The 15,910-nt window shown below is 43.2% G+C and overlaps 1 protein-coding gene across 2 annotated transcripts in view; it reads left to right on the top strand.

Moving 5' to 3' along the window:
- SLC36A1 (solute carrier family 36 member 1) overlaps positions 1 to 15,910 on the top strand; it is a 65,183-nt gene that overhangs the window by 20,694 nt on the left and 28,579 nt on the right. The window contains exons 1-2 of one of the 2 annotated variants that reach the window (XM_030328950.2): positions 1,180 to 1,447; positions 11,223 to 11,370. In XM_030328950.2, coding sequence (XP_030184810.1) covers positions 11,228 to 11,370 — 143 coding nt within the window. In that variant the 5' untranslated portion in view covers positions 1,180 to 1,447; positions 11,223 to 11,227. Of the gene's footprint in view, positions 1 to 1,179; positions 1,448 to 11,222; positions 11,371 to 15,910 lie in introns of those variants that run through there. The other variant, XM_030328934.1, reaches the window with a different exon arrangement.

The raw sequence follows: 15,910 nt of genomic DNA, 5'->3' as shown, positions 1-15,910 counted from the left end.
TCTGTATATGTCTCTCTGTATAAATATTTCTATAAATGCATAGTATAGTGTATGGAGAACAATACTCACATGCTGGCAACTGTAAGTCTTTGGAGGAAAGTGTGAATTTGGGAGCAGGGAAATTTTCACTGTTTATATATCTATATATTGTCTAACATTTCTAATAATACAATATATTAATATATATTTCTACTATCTTAACAGTTTTATGGAGATATAATTTACACTAACAATAAACTGCACATATTTTAAAAAATTTATTTTTAAACTGCATGTATTGAATGTGTATAATTTGATAACTAAAATCCATATTCACTTATGAAACCATCAGCACAATCAAGTAGTGAAAATATTTGTCACCTTGAAAGTTTTCTTATGCCCCTTTATAATCTCTCCGGTCCTGACCTTCCCACCCACTCCAGGCAACCACTGACAGGTTTTCTGTCACTGGAGACTATTTAACATTTTCTAGAACATTAGGTAAATGGAATATTTTTTCTGACTTCTTTTACTCAGCAGAATTATTTTAAGATTTATCCATTTTGTAGCTATATCAAGAGTTTATTCCTTTGTGTGTGTGTGTGTGTGTGTGTGTGTGTGTGTGAATGGTTACATAATTTCAAATTAATTAATTTGTTAGTTACATAATTTTTAAAGGAAAAATTCAGGGAGAAGGAGGAAGAGAAGGCTAGGTAACACATACACCTCAAACATACTGAGATGTTGCCATCCATTTAAAATTTTAAATATGTTAAAAATTTAACCTTGCCTTACCTCACAGTCCCATTTCCAGGAGCAACCACAAATGAGTTTGTGCAAGCTTCGAAAAATAGGACAAGATGATTTTAAAAAGATGTATTTTTTAAAATTATAAAAGCAACATACGCTCCCCGAAACGTGTTAAGGAAAGCACACCATGTGCAGAAATGAGCGCACGGCTCAGGGGACAGAGCTCTGGGGACTCGCCAGCCACGCTCCGAGCTCAAAGCCCCGCCCAGTTCTGCCGGGCCCCGGGCCCTGCCTGCCGTGTCAGCAACAGGTCGCCAGGTGGTGCTGCGGAGCCGGGCTCCGGAGCTTCCCCGGTGGAGGGGAGCTGCCACGCGCTGGAACACGTGACCCGGGTCTCCGGCTGGGGAGCCGGGATCACATGACGGGGCCCGGAAGCGGCTGTCCCGGCAGCAAAGGTGGGAGGGGGGGGATGGCTGGGGCTCCGAGCTGAGGCGGGGACGGGTGGGCTGAGCTGAAGCGGGAGCCAGAGCCGGAACCGAGCCTGAGCCGGAGCCCGAGCGGTGCGTCCGCGCGCTGATGGGCCGGGGCTGACGGCGTGTCACCGCCTCCTGCAGGACCCACCTCGCCTTCCTCTGGGGCTCAGCGGATGCTCCGGGTCAGGCACCGATCGGCTTGGGGTGCAGGTCCGAATCTCCTCGGCTCCCCCGCCTCAGCCGCGGTAAGATGCGGGCACCCCTCCCAGGATGAGGCCAACTGGAGAATCCCTTTTCCCTCGCGCTCTATCCCTTGACCTCCCCCTGCCGTTTGACAGGTGGGGAAACTGAGGTGCCCAGATGAGAAAGGTCACCCTACCTACCAGCCAGGGCTTCTTCCACGCTTCCCAAGGGGGTCCTGTCGCCTGGGACGAGTGACCGGCCCTGTGGGAGCCCTGCCGGGGACTTGCTAATAGTGGGTCTTTGGGTCATAGAATACCAGAATTGGGATCCTGGGAAATCACTTGGTGCAACCCCATTCTAGGACAGTTGAAGAAATGGAGGATCTGGAAGGGGTCGGGGCTTGCCTAAGGTCACCCAGTGAGTTAGTGGCAGACCTGCGCCCCAACCTCCGGTGGCTGTTTCCTAGCCTTTCCCCACACTGCCTCCTGCGGAAAACTTGACATGTGGAAAGGCACCTTCTTCCTGTCCTCTTCTCTTCTAGCTCTGCCTTTTTAGCTCTACGGTCTCCATCTCCCGGATTGGCTTGGCTCTGGGTGTGGTTCCCTGTTTCAGTGTTCACGGTTTTTCTGCAGACTCATCATTCTGGAGGCTTTGCTTCTAACCGTCCTGCAATTTTGTGTAAATCATACTGAGATATGAAATAAGAATTGCAGAAGGTGGCTCGCAGCTGGGGCTGTGGAACGCCCTGGCCATTAACTCGAAGAATGCAAAGGCCTTGGCTTTATGTTTTCTGTAGCTTGTGTTATTTGGGGAATACTGGTTACTTGCTTGCAGTCGTTTGAGGCTTGCTAAAATAACATAGCGGCATGGTGTAACGGAAAGAGCCGAGATTGGGGAATTGAGAGACTGTGTTCTAGCTCTGACACTTGCTTTGCAACCTTGGGTGACTCCCATCCTGGAGTGGGTGTAGGTTTCCCAGCCTGTACAGTGATGAAGTTGAATCCCTAAGGACCTCGTCTGCTCTGACATTCGGTGCATCGGGGTCTGTTTGTTTTCTAATCAGAGAGGGTTTTCCCCTGTGTGTAGTACTACCACTGTGCAACAAAGATTAATCCAGTTGTCCAGGACGCGGTTCCCTACTTCAGTTATTTCTGGGTTGCCATGAAATCCTCCTCTTTCTTCTTATCTCTGTATTATGTCCAAGATAAATGCTGGACCGCTGAAAGTCATTTTGATGGTCTTTAATCACTTTAAACATGATCAAGCCCCTCTTGACTCTTGTCAAGGGCCTAGTCTATAGTCGTTTCACATGTGCACTTAGAGTATGTTTTCTTTAAAGATTTTTTGTTGTCAAGAAGTAAAGGGGACACAAAAGACTGGATCTTTGCTCTGAGTTTGAGACGTGGGGTGGAGGCTGTATGAAGAAGAGGCTGCTGCGATGATGGTATTAAGTCTCTTTTCCTTTGTTTGCTGATGGTGCCGTTATAATCACCTGCCGTTGAGTCCTTATTTTCCCCTTTAAACCGTGTAGCCGTTCATTCAGCGTCATCTCTGTGGCAGCGTGACGGGCTCGAGCTGTCTTTGTCTATTCTAAAGGCAGATTCCATTTCTTCTGCGTATTCCAGAGGTTATAACTAGGACCAGTGGATGCAAGTGCCGAAAGGGAAGGGTTTTTGGGTGAGCAGAAGAACTTTCTAAGAATAAGTGCTCTTCATGTGGCAACACAGAGCACAGAGCTCCCTTCACTGGAGATAATTGTCCCTTGGCAATTACTTGTGGGAATGTCATGGATTAGATTATTGTATTGGGTAGAGCTTTGGGCTAGATAGAGTGTTAGGTTTTCTTCCAACTCAGGGGTTCTGTGAAATTCTAGGACTGGACTTGTTAGCATGGAGAATGTGAAGTAGGGTGGGTAGGACAGATGGCCACTTTTGTGAACGCGTTACTTTCCCCTTTGTCTCATCTCCTGTTAAGTACCCCTCCTGGTTTTTTAATTTTTTTTTTTTTATTATTATTCCTCCTCCTCCCTCCCCAGGGAGTGTCTCAATTCTTTAAATGCTTGATATCTCTCCCAAGGTCGGATTCTGAAGAGTCATTGTGCTGTTAATGATACATTTCTTTCTACCATGACCTGAAAGCAAGGTCCTCGAACTGGGCTGAGTAAATGGACTTTGGGTTCTACTTTTGCTGGCCTGGCTCTGATAACCCCTTCCAGAAGTGTGTGACTGGCTGACAACCACTAACACCTAGGATAGCTTTTCTCTTTGTCCCGTAGAGGAAACTCACACTGAGTCTTTTTGCCTCATCCGGGGCCGTGGAGGAATCCTGAGGCTCCTTCCTTAAGCCAGGCCTTACTGGGTCTAAGTACACAAAGCTAGCTGTTTTATGGGTGTGGGGTCCAGTGGATGGGACATTCTAAATGTACCAGAATAGAAACTACATATATTGCATTTGCTGCCATCTCTTATCTCCCAAACATTTCTCTCGGAAGCCTTAACACCCAGGGCCAGTTCTCAATGACCCTCTCCAGTAGAAAATACTCCACTGTGCCTCCCTATTCCGTGAAGTCAGAAATCTATCTGGGTTACTGGGATGCTCATGGCACATAGATCACCATTTCCAAAATGGGGACTCATTCCAGGAGTGATGGAATGGAAAAGAACTGCAGAACCATAGGTGTGCATAGTGACCTTTCTGACTTTTTGTTCTTGAACTTCTCTGCGGTGATAATCACATCTAACTTTGAACTTGTTGTATCTTTTATTATGCAGAATTCCCCATGCACACCTAGTCCTGGCCCCAGTTTTGTTCCAGGGAAGATGGCAGGGAGGAGAGAAAATTTATGGTGTGATAGAAACGCTGACTAAGAATCTGGAATGTTATATTCTAATCCCAAGTCTTTAACTAGCTGGGGCCTTGGTTTTCTCACCTTTGAATGAGAAGCTGGGGCTTTATCTTCTATAAGTCACGCCTGGTTCTGACGTTTAGTGGTTTTTATGACTGTGGGTAAAAAGTGAGCGTGTTTGTGTCTTTAGCCCCTCCTGGACAGAGACTGCTGAGGTCAGCAGCCCTCTCACCAGGCTCATTTAGGCAGGAGTCAAATTATGGAATGCACTTCTGTGGTAGGTTAGATGGAGTTTTATCTGATGCCCTTTAAAAACAGCAGATCATGTGGAAGTTAGAGATTTTCACTTTCCTCCTTGTAGATCACAGACAGCAAGCAACACAATCTGTGTCCTTGTTCATGACTTTGGAATCCCAGCAACAGAGAAAAGAAAACACATCTAGAGAATTCGCTGTTTCTCTGGGTTCCAAAGTCTAACCCAGTGTAATTGTTTAGGAATGATGGGTGGCAATTTTAGTCTGCAAATATCACCAATCCTGGTAGGAGGTGAGGCCTGGGGTACACCTATCATAATAAGATCATATGTATTTTTCTAGTGCTTAGTATGAATCCATCTGTAATCAGGATCATCTAGGAAGCTGGTTAAAAATAAACTGTTCATGTTGAATCAGACTGGGGTCAGAAATCTGTTTGGTTTTTTAAAGCAGTTTTATTGAGATATAATTCAAATGGCATGGGATATACTTCAGCCATTTAAAGTGTACAATTCACTGGCTTTTAGTATATTCACAGAGATGTGCATAAAATCCATTTTAGAACATTTTCATCACTCCAAAAGAAACTCTGTCCCTTAGGTGTCACTGCTAATTTCTCTTAACTCCCTACCCTAAACCGTAGGCAACTAATAATCTATTTTCTGTTCTAGACTTTCATATGAACAAAATCATATAATATATGGTGCTCATTTTTTCAACTAGAATGTTTTTAGGGTTCACCCATGTTGTCACATGTATTTGTCAGTACTTAATTTATTTTTATATTTTGTATTATGTCAGTATTTAATTTATTTTTATTGCTAAGTAGTATTGTGTGGATACAGCACATTTCGTTTATCCATTCATCAGGTTTATTTTCACATTTGGCTATTAGGAATAATACTGGGATCACCATTTGTGTACGAGTTTTTCTGTGGACATAATTTTCATTTCAGGATATACCTAGGAGTAGAATTGCTGGGTCATTTTAGCCTTTTGAGGAACCGTGAGACTTGTGTCCAAAGTAGCTACACCATCTCACATTCCCACCAACTGTGTTAGAGGATTCCAGTTTCTCCACAGCTTCACCAGTATTTATTATTATCTGTCTTTGATTTTAGCCATCTTGGTGGGTGTGAAGTAGTATCTCATTGTGGTTTTTGATTTGCATTTACCTGGTAGCTAGTGATATTGAGTATCTTTTCAGGTGGTATTGGCCATTTCCACCTCTTCGGCAAAATAGTTATTCAGATGATTTGCCTATTTTTTAATTGTATTGTCTTTTTATTATTGAGTTGTAACAGTGTTTGTATTTTCTGGATTTAAGTCTCTGATCAGAAATATGATTTGCAGAAGTTTTCTCCCACCGTGTGGCTTGTTTTTCACTTTCTTGATGGCGTCCTTTGAGGCACAAATGTTTTTTAATTTTGATAATGTGTAATTTACCAATTATTTTTTGCTTGTGATTTTGCTGTCATATGTAGAAACCACTACCTCATCTGAGGTCATGAAGATTTACACTTATGTTTTCTTCTAAGAGTTTTATAGTATTCACTCCTGTGTTTAGGTCTTTGATCCATTTTGAGTTAATTTGTACGTATGGTGTGAGGAAGAGTTCCAGTGTGGATATCCAGTAGTCCCAGCACTATTTGTTGAAAAGATGATTCTTTCTCCATTGACTTATCTTGGCACCCCTGTCAAAAATCAATTGACCATAGATGTGAAGGTTCCTTTCTGGACTCTCAGTTCTGTTCCATTGATCTGTATGTCTATCCTTATGCCAGTACCATATTGTCTTGATTACTGTAGCTTTGTACTGAGTTTTGAAATTGGGAAGTCCTCCAACTTTGTTCTTCTTTTTCAAAATTGTTTTGGCTAATCTGAGCCTTTTGGATTTCCATATGAATTTTAGAATCAGCTTGTCAATTTCTGCAGCAAGGCAACTAGGATTTTGATAGGGACTTCACTGAATCTGCAGATCAGTTTAGGAAATATTGCCATATTAACAACATTGAATCTTCTAAACCGTAAACATTGGGATGTTTTTTCAATTTTTTAGGCCTTTAACGTCTTTCAACAATATTTTATAGTTCTCATGTACAACCCTTATACCTACTTGGTTTAAATTCATTCCTAAGAATTTTATTCTTTTTGATGCTATTGTAAACGGAACTGTTTTCTCAACTTAATTTTCAGATTGTTCCTTGCAATTGCATAGAAATACAACTAGTGTTTGTATATTGACCTTGTATCCTGCAAATTTGCTGAACTTATTAATTGTCTAGTTTTTAGTGGATAATTTTTATGTGTTTACAAGGCACCCATAAAGGTATTGTTCAGTTTTTGATAATGAAGCTAAATAAATAACACTTTAGTACTGTCTCGCCATCCCTTCATTCCTTTTTTTCCCTCCCCTACCTTCCCATAGGCCCCAAAGAAGAGCTATAAACATGTATAGGTGGACTCTCCTTCCTTTGTTGGAATTGGCCTTGTTTATTGTACTGAATTTGGAATAGAAACCAATCAGTAAACTCTTATTTGGTTATTTTGAGAACATTTTCATATTTTCAAAAGTGACTTGCTATGAGGCCGATAGGTGGATGAAAGATGCTCAGTTTTTATTTTTCTGGAAATCAGAGAAATGTAAAATAAACAAGTACAAGGGACCACCCAGCCATTTAAAAGAACAAAAATGATAAAAGCCAACATTGGCAGAGTTATGAAGAGACAGTCATATTCCTAGTGACACTATAGGTTAGTTCAATCATTTGTGTGGCAAGGACCATAAAAATGATGTATTCACCTAGTTTTACTCCAAAAGCGTATCTCCAAAATTAAAAAAAAAACTATGTGTATGAATTCCTATTAGATGTGATGTAAGAGATTTAAAAAAGAAAGAAAGCATAAGCTTCATATCCAACAGTTGGGAGCTAGCGAAGCAAATTATTATATCAATATAATGATGGACTGTTATATTGCAACTACACATCATTAGTGTGTGTACTTTATGGATTCAGGGAATAGTAGATATGAAATAAGTGGGGGAAAACCTTCAAATAATGAGAATATTGCTAACTAAAAAATAGTTTATGTAAGAAAAAAAAGTAAAAGTTATTAAGATTATATAGATAGTTGATATTTCACTGCAATTTTGGTTGAATGTATATTTAAACTATTTTTTTTTTAATTTTTTTCCACGTTTTTATTTATTTTTGGGACAGAGAGAGACAGAGCATGAACGGGGGAGGGTCAGAGAGAGAGGGAGACACAGAATCGGAAACAGGCTCCAGGCTCCAAGCCATCAGCCCAGAGCCTGACGCGGGGCTCGACCTCACGGACCGTGAGATCGTGACCTGGCTGAAGTCGGACGCTTAACCGACTGCGCCACCCAGGCGCCCCTTGAATGTATATTTAAAGAAAAAAATTTTTTCCCACCGCACGTGTAGACTTTTCTTACTTTGTAGTGTTCACCCTTTTGGGTATAGGTATCTAATGAAGATTTTGAGTTTGTGTTGATGGGCCACACATAATGTATAAACTCTCTTCTTTGTCCTCAAGAGCCTAAAATAAAGGACAAGCTTGTCTTGAATTCTCACATATTTTGCCCCTCATTTAAAAGTTAACAGGTGCTATTAAAATCTCCCACAGGGCAGAAATCTCAATTGCACAATAGACTTGGAAACCAGGTTTCATCAAAGGGAGCCCAGAGGCAGGGTGGCCTTGGAGGCTAGCACTCAGTGTGGACAGCTAGAGAGCAAGAGGAGGCTGCCTTGATGGCCAGAAAGAGCTATAGAAGGAACTCCGAAGAGTGATTGCCCGCACCCTCTAGAGCGCTTGGACCCCTCCTTCACCCGCTCTGAGAAGGGTCTTCTGCTTGGGACTTTCCCAGGGGTGGGGGAACACATTGTCTCCCAGAGTGGTCTGTTCCATTGGACAACTCCTTCTGATAAAGGCTCTTCCTTATGTCTAGCCACAGGCCTGCCTCCCTCTACTTCCCACCTCCTGACCCTCTTTCTGACTCATCTTTGAGGTCCCACAGGACAAGTATTACCCATAGGACAGCTTTTGGAAGCAGTTTTTATACCTCCCAAGTTGCTAGTTCTCCAGGTTGAACTTTCTCATTGCTTCTAGTCGTTCCTCATTTAGGTGTTTTCCACTCCCTCCTCCTGTTGGTGGTGAGCCCTCACTATACCACAGTTTAGCATTGTTTATAGTGTACTGCCTGGAACAGAATATCGTGCGTGGCAAAAACAGTGCTGTCGACTACCGGGGGTTCTCTCTCATCCTAGTGCAACCTAGAATTAGCTTATTTGGCATCTGTTATTAAATCGTTGACTTCTGTTGAGCTGATCATCAGCTAAAACCCGTAAATAGTGTTAATTTTTTCTTTTCAGCATGCATGCAGTGGCCAAGCCACATCTCCCACGTGCTGTGGTTGTTTCTCAGACTTCAGATCTATAGATTTCAGCTTCTTTTTTTGAGCAGTTTCTTACCAATATTGTGCTGTGGGTAACTTCAGTTTTTATATATAACATAAAGACACCTCTTTGCAGTATTTGAAATAAATTGAGCATCTGTGCCAAGTAATCAATAGAGTAGTTTCCTGGTTGTTGGGGAGGAGTAGGGGGATTTGTCAGTCCCCATATTCTGTCCCTTCTCCCTCAGTAATATGCATGAGTCACCTGGATGGCTCTATTCCTCAGACACTTGGTATGTTGGAAAAGAAATTCTCTTCTGTTTGCATAAATAATTAGTTGATTTTTGGAATACTGGAGCTAGAGAGAAGCTGACAGATCTTTCAGTTCACTGCCCTCTACCCCTTTCTGCACATTTGGGATAAAAGAATTGTTCCAAGTTAGTAAGGAAACTGGCGAGAGAGGCAGGCTTAGAACCCAAGCCTTCTGCCATACATAGAACCTGACCTATTAGCTCTTGCCTAAATAGCAGCTTTCAACTGTCATGTTAAGATATTTTACAGATTTTCTCCCCTTGATCCTCTTATGAGTTTAATTGCCCTAGAACTAGAAGACTTCTTTGAATCCCTCTGGCTTGTGAGTAAATGATGCCCTCTTAGGTATTTAACAAAGTCGCCCTAGTGGTGAAGCTGGGCAGGATCCTCTGGGAGACTTCCACAGCCCTTACTGGCTTTCTGCCAGGCGCTTTCCTTGTGGGGTTATGTGGGTCCTCTCTCCATTACACTTGGGAGAAAATGAGATCACCCTGGGTCTCTTCGGTGCCAGAGTAGGGCCAGTTTCCAAAGAGTCCCCTGGGACTTGACCTGTGGGAACACTCAGCACAGAGCTGTCCTCTGGCAGCTAGTGTTGGGGGCTAGGCAAGATGGTATCGTGATGCCCGTCATTCCTGTCTCCTTACCAGGTGTCTGAGACAGCACGTCAGGCTCCGGGGCTTAGGCTGGGGAAGAGCCCACTCACAAGGAGGCAGGTATGCCAGTCTGCCAGTGTCAGAAGGATTTTCATTTGTAATCTTTAATGTACGTGTACCTTCCTTTCCTCACTCGATTGCAGATTCTTGGAGGCCGGGAAGTTGGCTTCCTTTCATTGTAATATTCCCTCATTGCCAGTGGCAGTGCATTCAATAGGTGTTTCCAGGTTCGGGCAGGGCAGCACAATATACGTTTCCTGCTCTGCTGCTACCTGGCTGTAGCAGACAGGTTCCTTCATCGTTCTGGGATTGATTCTGCATCCGTCAAATGCGCAGTTTGTGGAGTGACCTCTGAGGGCTCTTTTAGTGTAGCGCCTAGGATTCTTGAGGCTTCCGGAACTGCCCAAATGTATCCTTCTGGTGTAGCTCAGAGGAGTCATTGTTCTTTCTCTTTTCTGTGGTAGCATTACTGAGAAAATCCACCCTGGGGACGATACCCTCGCCATCTTTCCCCAACACACAACACAAAGGGTTTTTTCTTTCACCATCTTTAAAACGTTGGCAAATCCGTAACAATAAAAACAAGGGGAGTTGTGGAGGGGAGGTCTTGAGATGAGGGCCAATGGAGAGCCCTCTCATGCTCCTGCTCTTCCTCTGAGCTGCTTGCCTTTCAGGCTGGTTGCAAGAAAAGGGGATGGGGGTCGCCGGTGACCTCCAAAAAGTACAGGCCGGGCCAGAGGTCATGTGGAGAGGGAGAGGAAGTCAGCTGTGGCTCTGGAACCTGGTGGGGAATCTGAGCAGGCTTGGATGATTTGGAGGGGGTTCCTTGAATGCAACAGAGTCCTTTTTCTAATGCACGCAGAAGAAAAATAAGATGCAGTGAGGGATATTCAGGTTCCCATCCTCTGAGAGCTTGCTCCTGGGGAAGATGGGCAGAGATATGATATAACTGTTGTTCAAGGTTCAAAGAAATTAGCTCAAAGGAGGGGATAGTTACTCCCAACCTAAGGAACGGGGAAGGCTTCCTGGAAGCACCTGTCTGCATCTTACCCACCCATCCCGGGCAGTGCCTCACCTTTGCTCTGTCCAGGTATGCGGTGGCAAATTTAGAAATTTATGAGTGGGGCACTAACTGGAGAGGTTGGGAGACAGAAGCTGAGTGAGCTCAGCCCGCCCATGTGTACTTTGCACTTTTTCCATTTCCCTTGGTATCAGGCACTGTCACTGTACTTAATTCATAGTGCAGCTGTCACTGAGCTGTTGTGACCATGGCTGCTCCTGCCCCAGAGCCCACTACAGGCTTGGAGCTAAAGGCCCCGGCCTCTGGAGGTCTTAGCGCTGACCCTGTCCCTCCAGCTACCATGTCCACGCAGAGACTTCGGAACGAGGATTACAATGACTACAGCTCCACGGACGTGAGCCCAGAGGAGAGCCCATCCGAAGGCCTAAACAACTTCTCTTCCCCTGGCTCTTACCAGCGGTTTGGGGAAAGCAACAGCACAACGTAAGTTTCTTTACCCTCCTGGGTGGGATTCATGTTTCTACATTCTGTATTCATAATGTAGTCTCCCTTAGAGGTATTTTTGCTCCCCCATTTTTATCAGTTCCCCACTTTACAGATGGAAGGAAGATATAAAGAGACTGGGTGAGTAACAGTGCTGAGATTTGAGTTCCTTGCCAGCCACCTTCCCATCTGTTTTATATTCTTTGCTCCTTTCAGCTGCGTTGGTCCCCGAACGCTGGTGCTGAATGTAAGAGAAACTTCTAGAGAGAACGTTCTCTTAATTCAGAAGCACGGGTCATCTGTCTTAGAACCTCAAATACCTCTAGGCTCAATTGGAAGCTTCCTTTGCAGAGTCTTGCCCAGACTTCTGTCCCCATCATGAAACAGCCAGTTCATTTGGTTGAAGAAGTGGTAAGAGGGAGGAAGGAATAATTTCTCCTGCATTTGAAAAATTCAAGAGGTTGAGGAAAGGAGGTCTGCTTTGCATTGCCTAGGGAGGGCTTGAGTTTTATTCCTGGAAACTGAATCCCAAGGCTCATCTGAGTGCCCTCTCTGGGCCTCAGTTTCTCCAAATGTAAGAGAAAGTTGAGGACCCCACTGTGAAGGTATGCTGACTGTCTGGTGCTTACCCACTTGAATTAGAAGGTTCAGAAGAGGGTTTTCTACCCCACTGAGTTTTCATACTCAGTCCTGAACCTCAAGTATGTTTTCTCCATCTTTTTTGACCCCTTCTGTTTATTCCTCAAGCTTAACTGTTACCCTTTCTGTGTTCCTTTGTGGGTTGGGTGTGACTTAACTGAGGGATCCTTTATGTGCTAGACTTGTCCCATGTGACTGCCCAAGGAGGCTCTTGAAGCTTCTCTTGGAGGTCATTACTGGTGAAGCTCCCTTTGGCTGCAGGCTCTCCTGGGGCAGGGCATTTTCTCTTGGGATAGAACCAGAAGATATGGTCTGTCCACATTACCACTAGGTGATTTCTGCTCCTAAAGATTCAGTCTCTATAGCTTATGTCTCATGTGGCATGCTTTTGTAGATTCCCCCATTTCCTTGCAGTGCTAGCTGATGGGAAAGATTGTGCAGAGAACAACTGGCGGCAGTGAGGACCATCTTTGCCCTCTTTTCCCTAACCTATCCTCCCAGCTGGCCTCCCCCCAGGCAGAAGGAGCTCCAAATGCAGCCATTGACATGTGATAGCTTCCCTTCAGAAGTCATACGCGTTGTGCAATTGTTTTTCCAAGCTTCTCTCTCTATAGTTTCTCTTCCAGTTTTTGCTCTTGTTATCAGGCATCAGCTTGTCTGTGTAATGCTTGTCATATGGGGTCTAGATTTTCATTTTTAAAGGGACCTCCCTGAAGTTCAAAACCAATCACTAGCAACTTCAGGATGGTAGCTCACAAGTTTTGTGTGTATTGAAAGTTATGTGTGCCTGTTAGCTATTCTGAATATCTTTTTTTTCACATTGCGTTATAACTAGTATCAACCCAAAACTATTTCTCCTTGCTTGTTAGAAATTGAGAAAATCAGGAGATACCTTCCTTGGGCTTGTACTGGGATGTTTTCCTGGGTATACTTTGTTGTGAGGGCCTATCCTGCCCTGATACTGTGCTATAGGGTAGGTGACCAGGAATGCCCATCTGCAAGTGATGTCCAGTATCACAAGTGGGAGAGGGAAAAGTACTCCCTAGGGACTGGGAGGGTTGGTTGAGTAACCAGCTGGTTACTCAGGCTGGATCCACCTGAGCATTTAGGTGTAGAAAGCATGCCAGGTGTCATTAAGATATAAGCTGATTCAGGAGACCTCATTAGCTCAGGTGGATTTCTCACATATCAGGGTGTTAGAGACAAGCTCTTGAGCTGGAGTCCTTGTCTACTGTGCCTTGCCCCACCCTGTTATCTGCTTTGTCCAGGAGCAAAGAACATGGAACAAAGTACAAGGAACAAAATGCAAGGAATAAAGTACATGCTTGCATATACCTGGCTCTTCTAAGGGTTAAGGGCTCAAGAAAAATCCCTAATCAGGGGTGCAGATCGGAACCCCAGACACTTCCATAATGGTGTGTTTAGTGAGTTTATTTCCTAACACTTGGTCTTGCCAAGCCATTGACTGCTTTGACAACAGCCTCATTTTACTCTGTTGGGCATTTTTCTTCTTGTTGCCCTGTTGAGTTACATTATACCAGCTGTTGGTTCAGCTTGGGTCCTTTTCCCCCAGGCTGGCAGGCTGAGAAACCAGTTGACTGCTCTAGGTTATCTAGAACAGCTGTTTGCAAAGTGTGACTCTTTGGGGTTCCCAAGACCATTTCAAGAAGTCTGTGAGACTGAAACTATTTTCATAATAATGCTAACACGTTATTTGCCTTTTCACTGTGTTGGCATTTACACTGATGGTTCAGCAGCGGGTAAAATTGCTGGTGCGTTAGCATAAATCAAGGCAATACTACCAACTTATGCCAGTCATCGTATTTTTCTCTGCCACACGTGTACAAAGAATAAGCCAGTTTCACGTAAGCAGACCCTTGATGAAGCAGTCAAATTACTCATTTTATTACTTAATCCTTCATGCAGGTTTAATAATCTGCGTGACAAAATGGGAAGTACATGTGAAATACCTCTATTGCATACCAAAGTATGACACCTGTCTTAAGGACAAGACCTGGAGTGATTGAGTTACTGAACTCAACTACCTCTGAACTACAAGCTGTAGGTTATTCAGGCCTGAGGACTTGGCAAACATTTTCTTGAAAATGAAAATAATGAGACCATAACCTCATGAAAAACAATGGTATTTGTGGTCCACAATAAAATTTAAGTTTTCAAGCAAAACTAGAAAAAAACCTGGTATCCAACACTGACCTTGACAGCTTCCCTCTACTTAAAGGCTAGTAGGGTGCCTGGGTGGCTCAGTTGGTTGAGCATCTGACTCTTGATTTCGGCTCAGTTGATGATCCCAGGGTCGTGTGATTGATCCCCATGTGAGGCTCCATGCTGAGTATGGAGCCTGCTTAAGATTCTCTCTCCCCCTTTGCACCTCTCCCCAACTTGTGCTCGCTCTCTCCCTTAAAAAAAAAAACAACAAAACTTCAGTGATATTAATAAATGTGAGTTTTTCTGATATTGTGTAGTGAAATGTGCCAGTGCTTGGAAGATCTGCATAACTCAGGGAACCAGTATCTTCCAAATGGCCAGCCTGATATTAGAAAATTGCACGTGGGTGAAAGATTCATGCAAAGGGCAAGATCACCAGTAGATTTTTGATCTGATAGGATATTGAAAAGGCCAGACTCCATGTTGTAACTAACTTCTAAGAAACAACTACATGTCAAGTATCAAAGGAAAACTACCATAATCGTCTAAAGAGATTGCTAAAACACATTCCAACTGCATGTCTTTGTGAGGACAGATTTTCTTCGTGTACTTCAACCAAAACAACATATCACAACAGACTTAATGCAGAAGTAGGTAGTGAAGCTATCAAGCAAGACATTAAAGAAGTTTGCAAAAAAAACCTGTAAATTAGTACCAGTCTTCGTTTTGGAAAAGAGAATTACTTTTCATTAAAAAAAAAATCTGTTGGGGTGCCTGGGTGGCTCAGTCGGTTAAGCGTCCGACTTCGGCTCAGGTCATGATCTCGCGGTCTGTGGGTTCGAGCCCCGCGTCGGGCTCTGTGCTGACAGCTCAGAGCCTGGAGCCTGTTTCAGATTCTGTGTCTCCCTCTTTCTCTGACCCTCCCCTGTTCATGCTCTCTTTCTCTCTGTCTCAAAAATAAATAAATGTTAAAAAAAAAATTAAAAAAAAAATCTGTTATTTATAGCGATGCCTGGGTGCCTTAGTTGGTTAAGGTGCTTTCAGCTCAGGTCATGATCTCATGGTCATGGGACGGAGCCTCCAGTTGGGCTCCATGCTAAGCGTAGAACCTGCTTGATTCTCTCCCTCCCTCTACCTCTGCCCTTCTGCTTGCACACACTCTCTCTCTCCCTCAAATAAAAAAAGAAAAGAAAAAAGAAATTTAAAAATCTGTTATTTATATTAACATATAATTTTATTTTTAAATTAACTTAATTTTAAGTAAATTAATTTAAAATAGAATTTACTTATTTTATTAACATGTTATTTTAATTAATTAATCAATACATATTTTAAAATTTCCCAATTTTAATTTGTAATATATATCAGCAGACATAATCCATATAATCAAAAGCTATTTGGTATCCTTAATACTTTATAAGTATATATAGGGTTCCTGAGACCAAAAAGTGTAAGAACTGCTGATCTGGAACATAAACTGAACTACAGAGATTTGCAAGGTTTCCTCCCTGTACTCCCCATAGTTAAGACTTTGCAGTCCATGGAGTTGATTTTGTGATACTCATGGTTTTGGGTAATCTCAGCTTGGGGCCATTGATTAAAGAGAGTAATGTTGGCCAGTTGCTTAGAATCTTGGTGTTTTGGAGCTAAAGAGACCTTGGAAAGGATGCTGTCCTATCCAGTCCCCTCACTCTACAGCTGAGACTAAAGTCCAGACAAGGGAAGGGAATTGTAT

This window comes from Lynx canadensis, chromosome A1, assembly GCF_007474595.2.
Source record: "Lynx canadensis isolate LIC74 chromosome A1, mLynCan4.pri.v2, whole genome shotgun sequence".
Lineage (NCBI taxonomy): Eukaryota > Metazoa > Chordata > Mammalia > Carnivora > Felidae > Lynx > Lynx canadensis.
The sequence above is the reverse complement of the archived record's forward strand: the minus strand, read 5'-3'. Positions and strand labels throughout refer to the sequence as shown.